This window comes from Scyliorhinus canicula, chromosome 4 (genome assembly GCF_902713615.1).
Source record: "Scyliorhinus canicula chromosome 4, sScyCan1.1, whole genome shotgun sequence".
Taxonomy (NCBI): Eukaryota; Metazoa; Chordata; class Chondrichthyes; order Carcharhiniformes; family Scyliorhinidae; genus Scyliorhinus; species Scyliorhinus canicula.
Genome location: NC_052149.1, coordinates 207998120 through 208019077, shown reverse-complemented (window position 1 = coordinate 208019077; position 20958 = coordinate 207998120). Strand labels below are relative to the sequence as shown.

Here is a 20958-nt window from a genome sequence, read left to right as displayed (position 1 = left end):
TGCAGTCACAGCCAGAAGAGGGTATTAGTCTCTCTCTCTGTAATCTAAAATCTGTGAATCGATCCTTTGGTGATTTAAAACTTATAACTGCTCTCAGTAGTGACTTTAACCTGATGTGCTTCTGTTTAAAGGTTTTTTTATAAGTCTTCGGGATGTTAAAAGGACAGCTTAAGGATTACTTAGTGTTGTATTCTTTGGTGGTTGTATTTGAATTAATGGTTACTAAAATGTTCACTTTGTTTTAAAAAGGTTAACTTGAGTTAATAGAATAAACATTGTTTTGCTTTAAAAAAGGGGATGTGGCCTCCTTGAATCCATCGGTGCTGGACTGTACTGGGGCATGTGAGGACTTTTGCCGCAGACTCCAAGCAGCTCTGGCCATCAAAAGTTTTAGCAGTTTTCAAGACCAGCTTACATTGAAGTAATTCCTGTGGGTCATCCCTTTCGGATGCTAGTCAGAAATTTATGGCACATTAACTTTTAACTACTTTATTTTAACACTTATCATCTTTTGTGCATGGTGTGTCATTTGGACTCCGGGTGTGTGTCAATAATCTTTATTTTTAAACCCACAGAAGTCTGCTGCTGATCTTTTAAGTTGACCACACACTGAAGGGGGCTTAGAAACGCACATCTGGCTTTTTCAAAACAATCACTCTGATTGTGCACAGTAGGGAAGGGAATGGCATACAGGTGGGGGAGTGTGCTTTCGGTCGCAAGCTCTTTCACTGGATCGGTGTAGATGTGATGGGCTGAATGACTTCACTCTGCACTGTAGGAATTCTATGATTCCAGCTAATAATGTCTAAGTAACAGTCTTTTTTTTAAAAAAACCTTCCTACTGCAGAGGTGAAATATTGTTGACTAAATTTTTGTTGTAAAACTGTATTAATTTGAACACTTTAAATTGACCCAATGCCATTTACTGTGTGTGTTTATTAATGCATGACTTATGGGGAATAAAGTAAATTGAATTGATGCCTCCCTTTCCTGAAGAAATGGGAGTTTTGCTTTAATATGACTGAATTGACGGATGTTACTGTCTAGCTCTGCCAGAAATTATGTCATTGGAAGGAAGGTTTAAAGTATTTCCTCAGTTGGCTGGCTTGCTGCTCTTAAATTCAAGGAATAAAATAAACATTGTTGCTCAGTTTATAAAATCATGGCTTAATTTCTTGAAGGATTTTATTTTGTGAAAATCTCCACAACTGAAGTAGAATGATACACTGAGCTCCAATTAAACCAGCCTTCAGCATTTTCCTTCTCGTTTAAAGTCTATAATCTGAAGTTTTCAGTTTAGGCAGTCCAATGGTGTAAGAAGATGAATGCCATTAAGAAGGAAAGAAACTGGAACATTACCGGTGCGATTCAGCAGAAGAAACCGCTCTCATTTTGGGCATGTTTCTCAAATGGCTGCAGCGCTGAGAAACCTCCGCCTATTCAATGGCATTTTGCTGTTACTTTGGTCTCGAGGAGGCCGTACTTGAATAATTTCCTGCTGACACGCCCAGCAGGAAAGGCTCTTCGCAGATTGGAGCGCCATTTTGTCTGAGTGCCCTGATCCTTCCCCTACACTACCCCACCCCCTCCTCCAGCCTAACAGTGACACTTCCAGCCTTGAAGTGGCACCCTAGCAGTGCTGAGGTGCCAGAATGAGTGCCAGGGTGCTACCATGCCCTCCGACCACCCAGGGGTCGCTAATGGCCTGGGAGGTCCCCATGATGTCCCATTACAACTAGTCCACGTTTATGGAAACCAGTACTAAACAGCAAACTGGCGAGGTCCCCCCTGCCCGGCCATTGGGTCCCTGGCACCAGGAGAATCCCCTGAACATGTGTTTAAATCATGCTTAAATATACAAATCTGGTTCACGGCCAGTGAGATTTCATTAAATCTCACAAAGCGTTTTGAGCATAAGAGATCTCGCGAGACCCACGACAATTACGCTAAATCACATACTAAAACCAATATTCATAGATCATAGAATTTACAGTGCAGAAGGAGGCCATTTGGCCCATCGAGTCTGCACCGGCTCTTGGAAAGAGCACCCTACCCAAGGTCAACACCTCCACCCTATCCCCATAACCCAGTAACCCCACCCAACACTAAGGGCAATTTTGGACACTAAGGGCAATTTATCATGGCCAATCCACCTAACCTGCACATCTTTGGACTGTGGGAGGAAACCGGAGCACCCGGAGGAAACCCACGCACACACGGGGAGGATGTGCAGACTCTGCACAGACAGTGACCCAAGCCGGAATCGAACCTGGGACCCTGGAGCTGTGAAGCCATTGTGTTATCCACAATGCTACCGTACTGCCCCTATATATTGCCTTCGTTTAATGACAAATGCAAAGTGCTTCAATCTTAAGGTGCTGGAAAACTCCAGATAAGGCAGCATCTGTGGAGAGAGAAACAATTTAGGTTTTTGAGTCAAACATGTTGGCTGTCGATGCTAAGGTGCTGAATATATTTAACACTGAGGCCCATATTCTCTTTACCTTTAAGGGAATCGAGGGAGATGCAAAGGTTTGCTCATGACATTAATTGAATAATGATGCAAGCCAGCAGAATTGTGTTTCAGTTCTTATTTCTTAAATTATTATTTTCACGGGGTGTGGGTGTCACTGGCTGGGCCATCATTTATTGCCTTTCCCTAATTACCCTTGAGAAGGTGGTGGTGAGCTGCCACCTTGAACTGCTTTAGTGCATGTGGTGTAAGTGCGACCTAGTGCTGTTTATGAAGGCAGTTCCAGGATCTTGACCGAGTGATTGTGATGGAATTGCGATTTTATAGATCCAAGACAGGATGATGTGTGGCTTGGAGGGGAGCTTGAACGTGGCGATGTTCCTTGTCATTTTAGGTGGTAGAGGTCACAGATTTGGAAGGTGCTGTCAAAGGAGCCTTGTGAGTTTCTGCAATAATCTTGCAAATTGCAAGCCACAGTGTATCAGTGCTAGGGGGAGGGAATGTTGAAGCTGGCGGATGTGGTGACAACCAAGTGGGCTGCTTTGTCCTGGATGGTGTTGGGCTTTTGAAGTTGGGTGCATCCTGGCAAGTGGAGATCATTCCATTACATTCCTCCTTGTGGCTTATAGATGGTGAACAGGCTTTGGAGAGCCAAGAGATGAGTTAATCTCTGTAGAATTCCCAGTCTCTGACTTTTTAAAAATTCATTTACGGGATGTAGGCGTCGGTGGTTAGGCCTGCATTTATTGCCCATCCCTAGTTGCCCTTCAGAATGTGGTGGTGAGTTGCATTCTTGAACCGCTGCAGTCCCTTGGATGTAGGTACATCCACTGTGCTGTTAGGGACAGCATTCCCGCATTTTGCCCTAGCGTTAGTGAAGGAACGGCGATATATTTCTAACAGGGTGGTGTGACTTGGAAGGGAACCTCCCAAGTGGTGGGGTTTCCAGGAATCTTCTGCTCTTCTAGATGGTAGTGGGCGTGGGTTTGGAAGGTGCTGTCTAAGGAACCTTGGTGTATTACTGCATGGTATTTTAGATGGTACGCATGGCTTCCACTGTTTGTCAGTGGTGAAGGGTTTGTTTGTGGAAGGGGGAGCAATCAAGCCGGCTGCTTTGTCCTGGATGGTGTCGAGCTTCTTGAGTGTTGTTGGAGCTGCATTCATCCAGGCAAGTGTAGAGTATTCCATTAAACTCCTGATTTGCGCCTTGTAGTTGGTGGACAGGCTATTGGAGAGGGGACATCAGGAGGCGAGTTCCTCGTCATAGGATTCCGAGCCTTTGGCCTGCCCTGGTAGCAAGTGTATGAATATAGTTAGTCCAGTTCAGTTTCTGATCAATGGTAACCCCTCCCAGGCTGTTGTTTGTGGGGGATTCAGTGATGGTAATGCCATTGAATGTCATGGGACAGTGGTTCGATCCTCCCTTGTAGGAGATCGTCATTGCTTGGCACTTGTGTGGCGCAAATATAACTTCCTACTTGTCAGCTCAAGTCTGGATATTGTCCAGGTCTTGCTGCATTTGAACATGGACTGCTTCATTATCCGAGGAGTCACGAATGGCACTGAACGTTGTGCAATCATCCGCAAACATCCCCACTCCTGACCTTTTGTTGCTTTATTTCTATGTCTTATGAGTTTTATAGTATGGATGTCTTTAACAAGTATGAGCTTGCACGTCATTGGTAGCGCATGCGTGAGTTTTCTGTATTGCCACATAGAGCTAGTAAATAGTTATGTATAAATGCTCCTGGTGTTTGTGGCCAAACTGCATAAATATCTCAATATTTTTATAATTAAGAAGATTGAAGTTTTGCAATGCATTCATCCACCTTTTCTGTGGTCAAGTTACCACATCTTTTTGGTGACGAATTAAACAGGATAAGAGAAATTTGAGGTGCAGTATGGCGACCAGATGTTTTGACGTATTGCACAGCGAGTAGCTAATTTGTAACGCGGGCGGCAGTTAAGAACTCTACACCATGGGAGTTTGCATGAGTTTACTGACTGAAAACAAAATCAAATTGGCGGCACCATGGCAATGCGCTCGGGACTCAGTAAGTTTGTGGAAGGGCTAGACTGAATATATGGAAAAGTTAGTACACTTGTTCATGGCAAATGGAATAGCAGATGAAGCTAAAAAATGCTCAATACTCCTGAGTATGTGCGGGGTGAAGAATTACTGGGTAGTGAGGAGTTTAGCAATGTCATTGAAACTGGAGGACATGTTATTTAATCTCACTCGTCCAGAACCACCACCACCCTGAGCCCTCAGTGATTGTCCAACATTCAAATTCCATAACATTTTTAAAAGGCAGGACAATCTATAGCTAGCTTTGTTGCTGCACTTGAGTCAACTCTGTATTAGGAGTTTGGAGCAGTGTTCGATGATATTCATGCCACGACAGATTAGTCTGTGGCATTAATGAAGACCACATACAGCATTGCTTGTTGGGAGAAACCACACTGACTTTCACGAATGCTCTATGTTTCTCAGGTATGGAAATGGATACCAACAATACAAAAGGTATTCAAAATGCCAACAGTGTGGCACAGGCAGGTGCAGTGCGTCAAGTAAGAAAAGAGCTAGCAAACAAAAAGAAAGAAGTGGAATGTCTCGGGTTTGGGGGGGGGGGGGGTAGACACACTATGCACATCATTGCAAGCTCATGGATGTGGCCTGTCGCATTTGCAACAAAAAGGGACAACAAGTGCAGTAGTGCTCAGAGTCAAAGGTTGGGCAGGAAAATCCAAAGGCAACTCGGCCAGATACACATCATCTGGAAAGCACAGAGCAGGAAGAGGAGCACTCCTACATGTAAAATGTGACTGAGGTGGAGCCTATCAGTGGTACAGTGGAGGTCAATAGACAAAAGAACGAACAAAGAACAAAGAAAAGTACAGCATAGGAACAGGCCCTTCGGCCCTCCAAGCCTGTGCCGACCATGCTGCCCGTCTAAACTAAAATCTTCTACACTTCCGGGCTTCATATCCCTCTATTCCCATCCGATTCATGTATTTGTCAAGATGCCCCTTAAACGTCACTATTGTCTCTGCTTCCACCACCTCCTCTGGCAGCGAGTTCCAGGCACCCACTACCCTCTGTGTAAAAAAAAAAAAAAAACTTACCTCTTCCATCTCCTCTAAACCTTCCCCTCGCACCTTAAACCTATGCCCCCTAGTAATTGACCCCTCTACCCTGTGAAAAAGTCTCTGACTATCCACTCTGTCTATGTCCCTCCATAATTTTGTAGACCTCTATCAGGTCGCCTCTTAGCCTCCTTTGTTCCCGTGAGAACAAACCAAGTTTATTCAACCTCTCCTCATAGGTAATGCCCTCCATACCAGGCAACATCCTGGTAAATCTCTTCTGCACCCTCTCTAAAGCCTCCACATCCTTCTGGTAGTGTGGCAACCAGAATTGAACACTATACTCCAAGTGTGGCCTAACTAAGGTCCTATACAGCTGCAACATGACTTGCCAATTTTTATACTCAAAAACTTGTTGATGGAGATGGACATGAGAGGTCTTGCATCTGCCATCAGTGAGGAGACTACAGGAGAATTTGGGGCTCTAGCAGGTGAGACAGGCAGTGATGGACCTCTGGACGCACACTGGCAAGACTACACCATTACTTGGAGTATTAGAAGTGGACATTGCATCTAAAAGCCAAGAAGCAAGAGCATGGCTCTCGATATTAAAAGGGCATTGACTAGTCTGCTCACGCGTGACTGGCTCAGGAAAAGTCAGTTGAACTGGGTTGAGGTAAAGGGCACAACAGTGACCGAGGATGCCATTCAGAAATACCCCGAGGTTCTCCAATATGAACTGGGTACTTTGTGGGTCACTACTGTTTAAGTGGTTTGTGGATCCCCGGGCAACTCGAGGCCAGGGCAGTGTCCTCCATCATGAAAAGCAAATTGAAGGAGGAGTTGGTATGGCTGGAAAAAGCTAGAAATCGTTGAGCTCATTCAATTTTCACCATTAGGCAGCTCTAATGGTACTGGTTCTTAAAAGCAATGCCACTGTGCTCTTATGTGGGGTTTACAAACTTGTCATTAATCAGGTTTCCAAGCTAAATGCTTACCCATGGCGAGGGTCTCCATTTTCCACCCTGGCAGATTGCAATATATTTTCAAAACCAGGGCCGGGGTTCTCCCCTAGCCGGCGGGGCAGGGGGTCCCGGCGTAGCGGAGTGGCGCCAACCACTCCGGCGTTGGTCCTCCCCAAAGGTGCGGAATTCTCCGCACCTTGGGGGCTAGGCCCGCGCTGGTGTGGTTGGCGCCAAAGTTGGCGCCAGAAGACTTTGACGCCTGCTGCACGGCGCCGGGGCTGGCCAAAAGGCCTTCGCCGGTTCGCGCATGCGCCGGTGCATCAGCTGCTGCTGATGTCACCACCGGCGCATGCACGCTGGGGGATTCTCTTCCGCCTCCGCCACCACCAAAGGTGGTTGAAACCACGGCGGCGCGAGAGGCCTCTCAGCGGCGGGACTTAGGCCCATCGCGGGCCGGAGAATCGCCGCAGGGGGGCTCGTCGATCGGCGGGGCGTGATTCCCGCCCCCGACAATTCCCGGGTGGCGGAGAATTTCTGCACGGCGGGGGTGGGATTTTCCCCGGCCCCGGGCGATTCTCCGACCCTGCAGGGGGTCGGAGAATTTCACCCCTGAACTTGACATGAGTCAAGCCTACCAACAGCTCTTACTAGAGGACACACAAACAGTGTGTCACAATCAATGCCCACAAGGTTTTGTTCAAATATAATCGTCTTTGTTTTAGCGTGTCTTCCAGTCTGGCACATTTTATAATAATCTTACATTAACACTGCAACAACGTTATTGTGAAATGCCCCTGGTTGCCACATTCCGCCACCTGTTTGGGTACACCTGGGGGATAATTTAGAATGTCCAATTCATCGAACAAGCACATCTTTCGGGACTTGTGGGAGGAAACCGGAGCACCCGGAAGAAACCCACACAGACACTGGGAGAATGTGCAGACTCCGCACAGACAGTGACCCAGAATCGAACCCGGGTTCCTGGCGCTGTGAAGCAACAGTGTGAACCACTGTGCTACCATGCCACCTCAAAGGACATTGGATAATCTGTTGCAGGGGATTCCCTAAATGGCAGTTTATTTGGATGATATCCTGATCTCTGGGAAACCTGAGGGGGAGCACAACGACCTGGATCAATTGTGTCTGCGTCTGTAGCATAGCAAATGCATCTTCCAGGCATAGGAGTGTGTGGAACATCTGGGTCATGGTTTCACAGTTCTCCTATTTAAAAAAAAAAAAAAAAAATTGTTCATGGGATGTGGGCTTTGCAAGCAGTGCCAGCATTTATTTCCCCATCCCTAATTGCTCTTGAGGCGGCAGTTAAGAGTCAACCACATTGCTAGGGGTCTGGAGTCACATGTAGGCCAGATAAGGTAAGGACAGCAGATTTCCTTCCATAGAGGACATTAGTGAACCAGATGTTTTTTTCCAACAATCGACAATGGTTTCATAGTCATCATTGGGCTTTTAATTCCTTCAGTGCCCACAAGGGTTTGTTCAAATACAATCGTCTTTGCTTTAGGGTGTCTTCCAGTCCGGCAGTGGTGGGATTTGAACCTGGGTCCCCAGAGTATTATCCTGGGTTTCTAGTTTACTAGTCCAGTGAAAAAGCAGTTTTTTCCCCCACTGTTTCTGCCTGGACTGCTCTTTAGCTTCCAGGCAAGGTGACTGATGAGTGACAGTGAGGGGTGGTGGGAGGCGTTCTCTGCTATGGGGGCAGTTGGGTCACCTTCACGTGTGCATTCTGTGTGGGGGTGGTTGATCCAGAAATTCCTGTTTGTGAGGTGAGGATACCCCTACTTCTCACGAAGGGAAGAATTTGCATTCTGGGGGGTGGGGAGCACTAGACCTCACTATCAGGCCACCCTGCACGTTCAATGGCCCGATAGCAGGATTCGCGACTGAATCCTTTGAAATCCCCACCATGCATAAATTTGCATGGCAAGGGACACTGAATCACTCCTGAATGCCCTCTCCTAGTGCCATCACAAAATAGAAGTGATTCAGCTCCACCAGATCCGAACGGAGAATCCAGCCCTATATATCTCTGTTCTGTGTTTCTTGTGAAAAGTCCAACCCAAGTCTCCTTGGACTTATTGCAGGTCCTTAACAGCATCTTGCCACTGCATGTCAGGGAACATTGATACTCTGTGGAAAAGTAACATTCCTAGTAGTATATTGTAGCAAACTCTTTAATCGTGAAGATTGAAATCTTGTCCTAAAAAGGCAATCCTGGAATAGGTATTTGAGATTTTTAAAATCTGTTCAGATTTATTTCCCTCTCGTGATCTTTTGGGAAGGCACAGATAGGTCACTGACATTGTTTGTCTTTATCTCACATCTATCACCTTTGAGCTCCTGCTGTTTCTGTTTGCTAAAATGAGTAGTTTAGTTGTCAATTTTATTTTGGTGATTTAAGTTCTTTGTTTTGGGCCAAACTTAACATTGGGCACTTGAGGTGATTCTGGAGAGACTGCTTTCCATCATCTCGCAATTCAAGTGTTCCTGTACTTCAAAATGGGTCTGGCGTAATGCTTAAAATAGCCATTCCTGCATGCATGTAGGAAACTAATGTGCAACTTAAATGGCGAACAAAATTTTTTGCAAATCTATGGAGCTATGGAGCATTGTTTTTAACATTTCATCATGTGTGCATATTTCATACCTATGTGAAATAATCTCAGTCATCTTGTTTGGTGCAGCATCAAGATTTTTGCAAACGGGCACTAGGCTTTTGTCCTAATTCCCTTGTGTTAAGAAAAACCTGGATGCTGCATATCTTTTTAATGTCCAAGGCATTTTATGTAATTCCTAAGAGCATCGTAAAAAATATTACTGGCAGAGGGTTTCATTTCAGAAAATAAGATGAGAGGTGGGACAGTGTCATCGGTTACTGGATCGATGGTGAACCATTTTGAATTTCCAAGGATGCACCCAATTTTCAGACCTGAATAACCTAGATACTGCTCGTTTTCTTTCTGTGGTCCCAGATGTGAAACTGGTTCATTCTAAAAACGGTGCATTTTTTTCCTGAGATTAACATACAGCCTTGCTCTCCCTAACAAAGTGGTTCAGTCTGCATCTCGATAATAACAAGCAACAGCTGCATTTGGAAAGTAACAAGCAGCTGTTTCTTGATATGGGAGAGGAACCACTGAGTAATGGCACTGACATTTTTTTTAAAAATTCTGATCTCATCTGTTATGTGTTTTAAAGCATAAAATTGGAAGAGGGCGGAGGAATTTAAACAAATGTGCTTAAACTTCCTGGACAAGCCTATGCTTTATGACAGCATGGCAATATTTGTGGTCTGTATGATGGTGAATTCTGTGGCGTATGAGCGAGGGATGGGAAAAATGCATAAAATGGGTGCATGCCTTTCCATAAGGAGTATGATTATTAATTGTTCTTTATTGGCAGAAGCTAATTGGATTTCTCCCAAATTAAATGCAAACCCAATTTCCCAGAAGGAAATAAAACAATTACATTTGGGACTTACTTGTTGCTGGTTCAAACTGCAGTTCCATTTTTCAATTTATAAAAAAATAATAATTTACGGGAGGAGTGTTGCTGGCTCGGCCCAGCATTTATTGCCCAACCCTAGTGGCCCTTGAGATGGTGGTGGTGAGCTGCTGCCTTGAACCGCAGCAGTCCCTGAGGTGTAGGTGCATCCGCACTGCTGTTAGAGGGCGCCTCAGGATTTTGAACCAGCGACAGTGAAGGAATGACTATATATTTCCAAGTTGGGATGGTAGGCAACTTAGAGGGCACCTTGCAGATGGTGGTGGTCTGCTGCCTTGTCCTTCTAGATGATGGTGGTTGTGGATTTGGATTTGGCCTAAGGAACCTTGTTGAGTTCCTGCAGTGCATCTTGTAGATTGTGTACACTGCTGCCATTGTCTCCCCTGCCCTTCAGTAATTTTATGATGCCAGTTGGTACAACCAAGGGAAAGTCCCAGAAATGAATCCTGATTCAAAAGACCGTAACTATTTAAAAATAAAATGTGGAAGAACAAGAGTCTGAGGACTACAAACTATTTTTCACAACAAGAAACAAAACATTTATTAAACACGGAAAGCTTGGATTATGATACAATATTACTTTAGTCTCCTCTTAGCTTAACAATTACACAGGTTTTAGGATTTAAATGGATTACGAAGCATGTCCTGATCTACAATGGTCTCAATAACACAGTGCCTTTTAAGCACACAAGATGATTTTGAGCAAATACACTTTCCACTCTGAACCCTAAATGAATATTTGTGGATGTCTCCTCAGAATCCCCCCAGATGATTGTCATCTGAGAGTTCCAAACTGCACTCCCAAAAATGTGCTTTAGGATCTCTCCTAATTATGTTTTCCCTTGGTGGTTTGCATTCTGAAATCCAGACCACATTTTCCAAATGGCACTTTTAAACAAAGCTTCTGCTCCACTCATAGTCCAGTATTTTTTCCGAGCTCTTTAGGATTTCTTTGTCTTGACTGCTGTGCAAAGTAATACAATTGTTTTAACTCTACGATTCCCAGGTTGTATTAAAATGACATCAAATGGCTCAACTACTTCTGAAGTTTGCTGTATCCTTTAAATCTAGTTTCTGTTGACCTCTCCCATCACTTTACTGATGATTTAGAGTAGACTGATAGGGCAGTATTTAGTCAGGTTGGATTTGTCCTGCTTTTTGTGTACAGGGTATACTCTGGCAATTTTCCACATTGCCGGGTAGATTCCAGTGTTGTAGCTGTCTTGGATCAGTTTGGCTCGAGGTGCGGCACGTTCTGGAGCACATTTCGTTAGTACTATTGCTGGAATATTGTCAGGGCCCATAACCTTTGCAGTTATCCAGTGGCTTCAGCCGTTTTTTGATATCACGTGGAGTGAATCGAATTGGCTGAAGACTGGCATCTGTGATGCCGGGGACCTTTGCAGCTGCACCTGCAGAAGGCTAGCGGAATGTTTGCCTTTATCGTAAGTGTATTTGAGTACAGGAATAACGCAGTCTTGCTCCAACTGTACAGGAGCTAGTTTAGACTACATCTGGAGTACTATGTGCAGATTTGGTCCCCTTACCTTCAGAAGAATATTATTGCCAGACAGGGAGTGCCCCAAAGGTCCTCAGACTTGTTTCTGTGATGGCAGGATTGTCCTATGAAGGACAAAGGGCGAAATTCTCCGACCCCCAGCAGGGTCGGAGAATCGCCTGGGGGCGCCTAAAATCCCGCCCCCGCCGTGGCAGAGATTCTCCGCCACCCGGGAAGTGGCGGGGGCAGGAATCTCGCCACTCCGATCGGAGAGGCCCCTGCGGCGATTCTCCGGCCCGAATGGGCCGAAGTCCCGCCGCTGGGAGGCCTCCCGCCGCCGAGGTTTAAACCACCTCTGGAATGGCGGGCTCAGCGGCGCGAGCAGGCCCCCGGGGTCCTGGGGGGGCGGGGTCGATCGAACCCCGGGGGGTGCCCCCACGGTGGCCTGGCCCTCGATCGGGCCCCCCCCTCAGAGTCCGGGCCAGTGCCCTGGCTGGACTAGTTTCTTCCTCGTCCGCCACGGCCTCCACCATGGCGGACGCGGAAGCGAACCCCACATTGCGCATGCGCGGACCGGCGAAAGCCTTTCGGCCAGCCCTGCTGCCGGGGGCGTCAGCTTTTTGCGCCGGTCTTCAGGTGGCAACCGCTCCGGCGCGGGGCTGGCCCCCAAAGGTGGGGAGAATTCCCCACCTTTGGGGAGGCGCGACCCCGGAGTGGTTGGCGCCACTCCCCTACTCCGGGACCCTCCGTCACGCCGGGTAGGGGAGAATGCCGCCCAAACTCAGCCTGTACTCTAGATTTTCCAAGAATGAGAGGTGATTTCATTCAAAGCTACAAAATAATGAAAGGGCTAGACAGGGTAGATTGGTCTAGAACCAGGGGACACCATTTCAAGTGGGAAGCCACTTAGGACAGAAATGCAGATAAACCTTTTTACTCAGATGTTTGTGCATATTTGAATTCTCTACCCTATCCCAGAGGGCTGTGCAAGTTTAGTCATTGAGTATGTTTAAAGAAAAGATTGACCAATTTCTAAATATCCATGACATAAAGGGACATGGGATGGTGTGGGGCAGGATGGAGGATTTGGTGGGGGGGGGGGGGGGGGGGGGGGGCTGGCATTGAAATGGAGTTCACCGTGATTATATTGAAGGCAGAGCAGGCTCCATGGGCTGTTTGGCCTAGTCCTGCTCTTGTGTTCCTGCACTGAAGTAAAAAATGTGGCCAATTACGTTGCACAGAGGTCAAGTGAGATTTTGTCACAGAGAATCTAATTTGATATTTTGATTAGAGACATTGTTGTGGAAAGGAGACCGTGGGATTTTAATCATGAGGAAAGATTGCATAGGGTTGGGTGGATGACTGAACTGTTTAAAATGGAGTGGCCTAGCGTACATAAGAAAGCCCCATTTCCCTTCGTTGAGTGGTTCATAACCAGGGGTATAAATGTAGGGTGGAAGGGTTTAAACGGGATTCTCAGGGTTTTTGCAAACCAGGGAGTGGTAGGATCTACAACGCACTGTGTGAAAGGGTGGTAGAAGCAGGAAGATCATTGCTTTGATAAGCATTTGAAGTGTCATTAGCTACAAGAGCTGGGAAGTGGGATTAGGTTGGGTGGCTACTTGTCAGCTAGCACTGACACAATGGGCCAAATGGATTATTTCCATTTACTTTCTATTGTTCCACAATTCTTTTGTCTGAATTCTAGATCAATCTAGCTGCCCTTGCTGCTTCATATTGAAGGGTGCCCCGGATCTGTCAGAACACCTGAACTAAATTTTCAGCAAGCTAATTGTTTGCTCGGTTATTGTCTTTGTGGTCATGTAGCTCTTTACTCTCCTGCATCAGTGGGCGAGCTCCTCGCATATCTTCAGCCAAGCCATCATTTGTCTTCAAGGAATCACCCACTCCTTGCAAAGATCTATGGGAGATAAGAACATTGCCCAATGAAGGATTCATGGTAGTTTCTGGACATCTTGCACGTATGATGAGTTTCCAATGGTAATTTACTGGCTGAATTTTGAGTAACTCCCTCTTCGTCAACAATTACTTCTGAATTATGATGAGGGCATCTTGATTGTCACATGCCATCTATTGCTGCCTGTGGGAATACAGCCACTGTAAATGCACGTTTTGTCTTGGCAAGCACATTATTGGTCATGTGGGATTGCTTGTGATCAGCAGATTGTAAAGTCCTGCAGTTAGTACCAGCACATCCTTGGGTGGAAGTAGAGTTTAATAAATTCAGGGCGGCTGTGATAACCTTGCTGGTCACTGGCAATGCAAGCCCACCAGGCTCTCTTAAAAGGCAGTTGTGTTCCAGTAAGCTGTGGATAGCAGCAAAGATCTGCCACAAAAGCCTAAGCTTCCTGAGATGTGTTACTCCATCAAATTGATCCTCTGCCTGTATACCTATTCTGTGATATCACCTCTCTGATGTCCAGTGAAGATATTTGCACATTGAAGTACAGACCGTGTTCAGTATATTATTTTCTGGAACTGTCTTTTCTTATTAAAAATGAACACCAAAAAGACTGCCAGGTATCAGATCATTTTGATAATTTCTGCATGAAGGAATAACTTCTGTCTGAAAATGCCTCTGGAAATTCCTCATTCAAATGTGTTTCTCAGGTGCAAAGGGACTATCCTGACTATCTCGGGAGGTATAATGAACAATAGTTGTTAGATGTGTCGGTGCCAAGAGGTTGGAATTTTAAATAGGGTCGTTGTGAGCTAATAGTAGCTGGTATGTTGATTGATACACAATGAGGGAACGAAGAGCAACCAATTCCCAATGTTTCACCCAATTGCGTATAATAAAAGTATTGGTCAGGTGACTGAAACTAGTTCCAGATAATCAATCCATTCTCAAAATTTGAGCCGTCTACCCATTATTTGCAGAGAACATCAGATGCAGCCAAAGGCATCAAGATCTATTCTTTTTTAAAAATCTTGGTGGCTGTTGAGCCTGAATGTTCTCTGAGCTTGATTCCTACTCCAAGCCCACTTGTAAACAAATCTCCTGGTAAGAGGAAACTGCATGTGACTCACTTTGTGACCTGCTGAGCTTCCATCTCTTTGAGGGAATCTTATAATAATCCTTGATATATGGCTGCAGGTATTGAAAACCACCTAATCAACCCTTACTGGCTGAAGCCATCACCTTTGTGCAACAATAGTATTTCCTATGATGAGCCAAACATGAGCTATAAACTTTTGTTTACAACTTTGGACAGTGCATTGTTAGCATATGTATCTGTTACATGGTGTTTAGGGATTGAATGCATGAATAGATAGCTTTATTTAGCCATCTTTAAATCCTTTTTGGCTGCTGCTCTTATTTAAATTGGCCACACCCTCTGGGGGCCAAGAAACACAACATCTTCCTTTCCAAAATCACCATGATTACGGACGGTGAGGAAAAGGGTGCAAATGTTGTTTAGTTCTCTTCTGAACCTGACTTTACAGATTGTAAAGTCCTGCAGTTACTTTCCTCTTCAGAATTCAGGGTCAGAAATTATGTTGGAGATGAGTCCTTGCTAGTCAAGCATTAGTCCTAATCGAGGAGGGGTGGTATCTAAAGACACGGGGCTATTTATCACATCAATTAGAGGAAGTGCTAAAAGGAGAAGTAGGGTGATCAAAATTGCGTTGAGGTGGCAGGAAATGGGTCTTGATGAACAGGATAGCATTGGATAGAGCTTGACTGTCGAGCAACAAACTACAAATCATATCTGTACAAGTAAAGGAATGGGGAAGTTTGGCCTGGTTACTAAGGAGGAGAGAGAGTAGTTCAATGGATGGTCTTAATCTTGTTGACAAATGAATCCATGAGTTCCCCTCACTTGTTAGAGGAGACATAGTGGAGAACATGCCCCTGTTTACATTAATGGGAACAAAGTAGAAAGGGTCGAGTGCTTCACGAGTTTAGGTGTCCAGATCACCAAAAACCTGTCCTGGTTCCCCCATGCCGACACTATGGTTAAGAAAGCCCACCAATGACTCGACTATCTCAAAAGACTAAGGAAGTTTGGCATGTCACCTACGACTCTCACCAACTTCTACAAATGTACCGTAGAAAGCTTTCTTTCTGGTTGTATCACAACTTGGTATAGATCCTGCTCTGCCCAAGACCGCAGGAAATTACAAAAGGTCGTGACTGTAGCCCAGTCCATCACGCAAAACAGCCTCCCATCCATCGACTCTGTCTATAATTCCCGCTGCCTTGGAAAGGCAGCCAGCATAATTAAGAACCTCACGCACCCCGGACATACTCTCTTCCACCATCTTCTGTCAGGAAAAAGATACCAAATTTGAGGTCACGTACCAACCGACTCGAGAACAGCTTCTTCCCTACTGCCATCAGACTTTTGAATGGACCTACCTCATATTAAGTTGATCTTTTCTCCACACCTTGCTATAACTGTAACATTATATTTTGCAGTCTCTCGTTCCTTCCTTATGTACGGTATGCATTGTTTGTGCAGCATGCAAGAAACAATACTTTTCACTATACTAATACATGTGACAAATCCAAATCAAATCAAACAAGCCATGTAAAGAATACTTTTTAAAGAAATTCAGATGATCCTGTGGGTATGGTAATGAACTATAGGATCTTTGCTTTAACTTCTTTATGTGCTGAATTTGTTAACCTTGGCAGAGATATAAACTACCTCATTACGCTGACTACACCGTGGCCAGTTGTAGGGTCAAAAGGGCTAGGATTCCTGTTCCTCGCAAGATAACCTTGGGAAGTGCAAAAGCAAAATTGTGGTTGTCTCTGATGGCGTCCATGTTCCGTGTCTTGGGTCAGACATGAAGTATTTAATGCTGACAGTAGACACAAAACTAGGGGAGAATTTATTTTATGTTTTTACCGCAATACTCATTCTTCACATTGAGCAATTATTTTCCACATTTTTAAGAGATATGGTAATATACCATCTAACTGCGTCACTGGACACATACTTGACCTTTCAAATCAAATCATTTACATTTTTTTCACTTTTTCAGAATGTGCTGTTATTAACAGATGTGAAAGTAATTTAGAAATATTTTCCAACTAATTTCTCAGTCATTGCAGCATAAACAGTTCTGTGAAAAGTAAAGAGTGACAGCTATCGATATAACATGTGACTTGTTTTGTGCAGTGTCTCTCCTTTGGGAGTATTGATTTGATGTTTATGGCTGTCACACTTGTCAGTACTGTGTGGCTGACATATTTTTCTTCTTGAAGGTATTAAGACGAAAGCAATACTCTGCCTTGGCCATCTCCATTGGGAATGGGATTAAAATCTAATCAACACATGTAATAACCACATAAAAACTGAGTACTTTGGTCTGCAAAATATGAAGGAAAAAGTGAATGACTTCGTGCAATGACGCGTTGAGAACCAATATTCCCTCTGAATGCAATTACATGCTTTATGAAGCTCACAATTCATTTTCCTTTTTGTGTGCTCCAGGATTGCAGACCCGTTGGAAATTCAATTAACAGAAAGCCGATGCCATTTGGGGTTGGGACAAATATGACTGAGGCCAAACAGTCAGCAAATACACAGTACAACACTCCTGCTGCACTCTATACCAATGACCATGTAGATCACACTTTGCAGAAACAGTTAAGTGGGCTACATGTCACCTCTCCTCAACAGTAAGTATGTCTTGGTGATTTCTGCAAATAGTATTGCTCATGCACTTGGTACAAGTGATGTGAAGGAGGCAAGGTCATCAGACGGAGTTCTCTGATTACCTTTCCTGACAAGTCCATGTCCTTAATTTCTCTGCTGTCTCCCAACTACTTAACTTAGCTGTAGAAAATCTCCTTTTCATCCCAGAAGTATCTGATCAGAAACTACTAATCACATTAGCAATTCGATTATTCAAAATTATTAGTTCAACCTACTTTTCCAAAGTTTATTCCAAGCTATAAATCACTTTTAGCTTCAAAATTGGAAGAGTAAAAGGCGAGTTGGAAAATGCCAATACTGTTTATCTGCAGTTACTTGGGTATGTGGGATGTACAATTTGATTGACTATCAATTTTTGAGCCCACCTCCTCATGGAAATAGAGCTCAACCTTTTCTTGGCATATCACTCAATTCCAACTCAACAGTCACGAGAGTTTTACCATTTCTATTTGCAAATTGCCACTGCCACACAGCAAATAGAAAGAAAGTTTGCTTTTGTGCTTTCCTGATATTTTATTAATTTATATTTTTCAAGTAAGTGAGACATCTTCTGCCAAGTCAGCATGGGAATTGAAAAACCACCTCAATTGTCATAGAAAATAAATTTCATGCCTCTGACGGGGCTGGTGTTCAGTCCCCTGTCTATATAGATTATCCAATCTCATGCAGGAGTAGTGATCAGGATATTGCAGCTGAACTCTCCATTCTTCAGCCACATAGTGGAAAAATGGCAATATTTCTTGTTTGGGGATCACTATCGGGTGACTCCTATTAGTATGCGTATTGGATGTGAACACCCTGCCCAAGCTATTACATCCACTGCAGTAAAATAACTTTCTGAAACTGATTGTCTGGGCTCATATGAAAAGTGGCTATTTAGAAGGATGATTGGTGCCTCATGGAACTATATCCCAGCAGGAGCGAGTAAATAAACAATGAAGCATTTATTTTATTTTCCCCCCCCAAGCTGTTGTAAAATACAAAGCTGCCAAAAGTTTCGTTCCACATGTTAAGAGCTAACTTTACTAAGCCATACCAGCATTTTTGTAGAACACACACTCGGCTCTGAGAATCAACTTCACTTGGATTTATGATGTGTGTCTTATTAGAATGTTTTTTCCCTGTGGTGTTCTCTGATTCTTGAACAGAAAGGACAATGTGTCCAGTGTCTTTTTGTCCTGATAATTGATGGCAAACAGATGCCTGGATTTTTTTTTCAGACAAAGGGTGAAATAATTCTGCCCTTTCCTTTAATTGGACAAAAGTAGAAATCCAAAGAAACAGGTTTGCTTATTATATGCCATAGTTTGTCAACCTGAGTGAGTTGTGAGTGAGTCCATACATGTTTATGATCTTGGCTCTATTTCACATGTGCAACAGGTATCCTGCTGATACAAATCATCCTTTTCCTGCCAGCTTTCTATCACATTCTGAACAATTGATTCATTTGTTAGGGTCTTTGGTAACCCTTTCTCATTGTGAGTTTCGACAGTGAGTATTGGGAGGCTACTCGCACCAGAAGACCATTAAGAACTGAGCCTGGTCTTGTCCTCGACCAGCATTGACATATATCCACTTCAGCAGGGATTGCTCATTGGGGATGGGAGTAGACAACCTGGCCAGTTCTCCCCTATCTTAACCTCTTGCCACCAAAGCCAAAGTTAATACCCTCACGTGCACGGCAGCACAGTGGTTAGCACTGTTGCTTCACAGTGCCAGGGTCCCAGGTTTGATTCCCACCTTGGGTCGCTGCCTGTGTGGAATCTGCGCGTTCTCCCTGTGTCTGTGTGGGTTTCCTCCGGGCGCTCCGGTTTCCTCCCGCAAGTCCCGAAAGATGTGCTTGTGAGGTGAATTGGACATTCTGAATTCTCCCTCCGTGTACCCGAACAGGCATCGTAGTGTGACGACTAGGGGATTTTTACAGTAACTTAATTGCAGTGTTAATATAAGCCGACTTGTGACAATAAAGATTATTATTATTATTGTTATTATTATTAAAAAACCCGGTAACTCGGTGCATGTCTGAGGTCAAGCTTGAGACTCCAATATATTTTGTTACCACTGCTTTAACCAGGCGAGCTGCATAAATACTAATTTTGGAAAGTGATCAAAATTATTTAGTTATATTTAATTTTCTCTTTCTCCCCCCTTACCCCCCCAATAACATGGGAGTGCATTTATTCAATTATAACATTTGTATGCTAGAGCTTCATATTTAAACAGTGTGCAAGAAAAAGTTTTTTTTTCCCTGTCCACCATATAATTGAAGACAGAAATGTATGTACGCCATTCAGTTTCCTTATCCAGTATGAGCAATGTATAATTTTTGTGGGGGGAGGGGGGAGTCTTCTCTCTTAAATATGTCATAAATGCTCTGCTAATCTATTACCGGCACTGATTTCTACTTGGAACACTAGTTGTTACTATAAATTGTAGTATTAACACTATTAAGCTGTAATATTAGCACACAATACTTTCCACAATTCAAAGTTGTTGCACGCAAAATTAATTTCCCCGAGACCATTTTTTTTTCTTATTTTTTCATGAGATTGTCAGCATCCAAAGATGTGCAGGTTAGGTGGATTGGCCATGCAACTTGCATTTTGGTGTCCAAAAGGTTAGGTGGGGTTACTGGGTAATGGAGATAGGTTGGGGGTGTGACCTAGGTAGGGTGTTCTTTCAGAGGGTCGGTACTGACTCGATGGGCCAAATGGACTCCTTCTGCACTGCAGGGATTCTATGTCATTTATTGTTAATTCTTAATTGAGTAAGTCACAATTTTGCTGCAGTCAATTTAATGTAAGTACACACAACTGTTTTTGGGGAGAGAGAGTTCCAGGATTTAGAACCATGATGGAGTGGTGATATGTTTTCAAGTCAAGGTGATTTGTAATTTGGAGGGGAATTTGCAGATGGTGGTGTTTCCATGTGCCTGCTGCTAGAAGAAGTGTGGGTTTGGAAGGCGCTGTTGAAGAAGTTGCTGTAATATGTCTTGCAGACAACATATATTATTACAACCATGGTGCATCAGTATTGAGGGTGTGACTGTTTAAGGTGAATGAAGAGGTGTCAGTCACGTGGGCTGCCTTGTCCTGGATGGTGCTGAGCTCCTTGAGTGTTCTTGGAGCTGCAATCATCCAAGCAAGTGGAGAATATTCCAACATAATGCTGACTTGTGCCATATAGCTGATAAGGCTTTGGGAGTCAGGACATGAGTTGATTGCTGCAGGAGACCCAGTCTCTTACTTGCTTTTGTAGCTACATAGTTAACTGAAGCAGTGACGTATATTTCTGGTTCGTGGTAACTCCAGGGTAATGTTAGTGGGGGATCCAGTAATAGTAATGCTTTCAAGTGCAAAAAAGAAGTGGTTAGACTGTGCCTTGTTGGGGGCAGTAATTTCCTGACATTTTTGTGTTGCCGATGCTACTTGCCACTTAGCAATGCAAGCCTGAATGTTTGCCAGCTGTTGCTACATGCGGACACAGACTGCTGTATTACATGACTGGTATGATGAGCGAGACTTCAGCAAGGAGATTGGGGCAGTAAAGAGCAAGACGCAGGCAAGGAGAGTAATGTATGAAGAAGGGAGATTTCAGCAAGGTTATCGGAATTATAAAGCGGGAGATTTAGCGAGGAGAACGTGGTTATAAAGAGCGAGACTTCAGCGAGGAGAGCGATGCTGCAAAGATCAAGACTCTCCCTGTTGAGCACAATCAACA

General features: G+C 44.2%; 1 protein-coding gene across 2 annotated transcripts in view; it reads left to right on the top strand.

Moving 5' to 3' along the window:
- The window catches only part of LOC119965342 (PDZ and LIM domain protein 4-like), a 128419-nt gene that overhangs the window by 93397 nt on the left and 14064 nt on the right, over nt 1-20958 (top strand). For both annotated transcript variants that reach the window (XM_038795971.1, XM_038795972.1), the window contains exon 4: nt 17014-17201. In XM_038795971.1, coding sequence (XP_038651899.1) covers nt 17014-17201 — 188 coding nt within the window. The remainder of the gene's footprint in view (nt 1-17013; nt 17202-20958) is intronic.